At 35.1% G+C, this 2,256-nt stretch overlaps 1 protein-coding gene across 1 annotated transcript in view; it reads right to left on the bottom strand.

Annotated features, from left to right (window-relative positions):
* The window catches only part of LOC106875199 (endoribonuclease LACTB2), a 24,330-nt gene that overhangs the window by 11,274 nt on the left and 10,800 nt on the right, over window positions 1-2,256 (bottom strand). Inside the window, exon 3 of the mRNA XM_014923242.2 lies at window positions 1,659-1,779. Coding sequence (XP_014778728.2) covers window positions 1,659-1,779 — 121 coding nt within the window. The remainder of the gene's footprint in view (window positions 1-1,658; window positions 1,780-2,256) is intronic.

Here is a 2,256-nt window from a genome sequence, read left to right as displayed (position 1 = left end):
ATATATATATATATATATATATATATATATATATATATATCAGGGGTGAAGACTCTATGTATGGAACACATGCACTGGTATGCCTTACTATTTTTCCTCGATGAATAATTTTTGCGTAATATATAATTGATTATAGATAAATTTCACAAGATTCATTGTAGTCATATTTACTTTTATTTCATATTCTTTCATTTCTCAGTATAAAGTGGTCAACAGAAACATTGGGAAAGGAAAGCAAATTTTTTTACTACTTACTTTCAGTTATAGTAAGAACAGTGGTGTCATTTTTTTTTTTAATTCTATTATTTTCATGAAGGGAGCATAAAAAGGGACAGACAAAACAAAATATGAGTAAGTGACTAAGAAAGAGTAAGACAGAGAAAACAGATATTTTACTGCTTGCCTTCCAACCGTGTTAAGCCAGTAGACATGTTGTCAACCTTTTTCCCTTTTGAAGTGCTGGTGTCTAACCATTATTATTACTAGGTTTCAAATTTTAGCACAAGGCCAGCAATTTTGGGGAGGGGGTAAGTTAATTACATTGACCCCAGTGATAAACTGGTACTTATTTTATCGATTCCAAAAGGATGAAAGCAAAGTTGACCTCAGTGAAATTTGAACTCAGAGCATAAAGGCAGATGAAATACTTCTTAAGCATTGTAGCCCAGTTTGCTAACGATCGTCAGCTCACTGCCTTATAAAGTTTTAAAATAATAATTTTGAAGATGTTTAGTAAAATAACAACTGTATTTACTTGTGTAAAAGTTACACTGTTTTATATTTGATTTTAACTGAAAGAACTGGGACACAACTTGTGCATAGGACAAAGCTAAAACTATGAAGGGAAGAAATTTTGTACCAAGATTTAGCACTAAATTAGGAGTATAACTTACACAAAATTCTGACTTATATACAAGCAAATATGGTAGCTGCTGTTATTAACCATGTGTTTGGAACATAACAAAAAGTTCTCACACAATATAATAATATCATCATCATCATCATCATCATCATCATCATCGTTTAACGTCTGCTTTCCATGCTAGCATGGGTTGGATGATTTGACTGAGGACTGGTGAAATTAGATGGCTACGCCAGGCTCCAATCTGATTTGGCAGAGTTTCTACAGCTGGATGCCCTTCCTAATGCCAACCACTCCGAGAGTGTAGTGGGTGCTTTTACGTGCCACCGGGGCGAAGGCCAGTCAGGCGGTACTGGCAACGGCCACGTTCAAAATGGTGTATTTGACGTGCCACCTGCACAGGAGCCAGTTCGGCGGCACTGGCAATGATCTCGCTTGAATTAATTTAAATATAATGACATTAGTAAGGAAGGTTCAGTATTATAAATCGAAGAGCAGTCTCAGGTTGATCTGTATCAAGAGTTAAGATTGTTGCTCTATCTCAGAACTTAAAACATAAGGCTTCTACACAAGGATAGCAGAAATATCATTGTTGTTGTGAATGATACATGAAACTAATAGGAAATAGAGCGAATGATAATTCTCTTGATACATATCTCATATAAACAAAATATTAGATAGCAATACATATAAATGCATGGATATAAAACAGTTCAAAGAATAACGATACATTATAAAAATTATTTTCGTTTTTCTTTTTTACAAACAAAGGGGAAATTAAACAGAAAATACTAACTGCACCGATACACCTCCTGCAGAAATCACTTGCTTGTCTTCGATGAAGTTCAATGGAGCAGAACCAATATAACTTTCAGGAGGTTGAAGTTTTGGAAATTTATGTACTTTTGCAGAGGAAGCTAAAAATAAAGATGTAAGAAAAATTTCTGTAAGGAAGAGTAAGCATATAATTGAAATGCAGCTAATTTGTAAGAGAAAATAGTTTAGACCAATGGTTCTCAACCAAGGCTCCCATGACCCTTGGGGTCATATAAGATTTTGTTATTCTTTTTCTTTTACTTGTTTCAGTCATTTGACTGCGGCCATGCTGGAGCACTGCCTTTAGTCGAATCAAATTGACCCCCAGGACTTATTCTTTGTAAGCCTAGTACTTATTCTATCAGTCTCTTTTGCCAAACCGCTAAGTTACGGGGACCTAAACACACCAGCATCGGTTGTCAAGCGATGATGGGGGGGACAAACACAGACACACAAACACACATACATATATATATATATATATATATATATATACATATATACGATGGGCTTCTTTCAGTTTCCGTCTACCTAATCTACTCACAAGGCTTTGATCAGCCTGAGGCTATAGTAGAAGA

This window comes from Octopus bimaculoides, chromosome 4, assembly GCF_001194135.2.
Source record: "Octopus bimaculoides isolate UCB-OBI-ISO-001 chromosome 4, ASM119413v2, whole genome shotgun sequence".
Taxonomy (NCBI): domain Eukaryota; kingdom Metazoa; phylum Mollusca; class Cephalopoda; order Octopoda; family Octopodidae; genus Octopus; species Octopus bimaculoides.
This window is presented reverse-complemented; position numbering and strand designations above follow the sequence as displayed.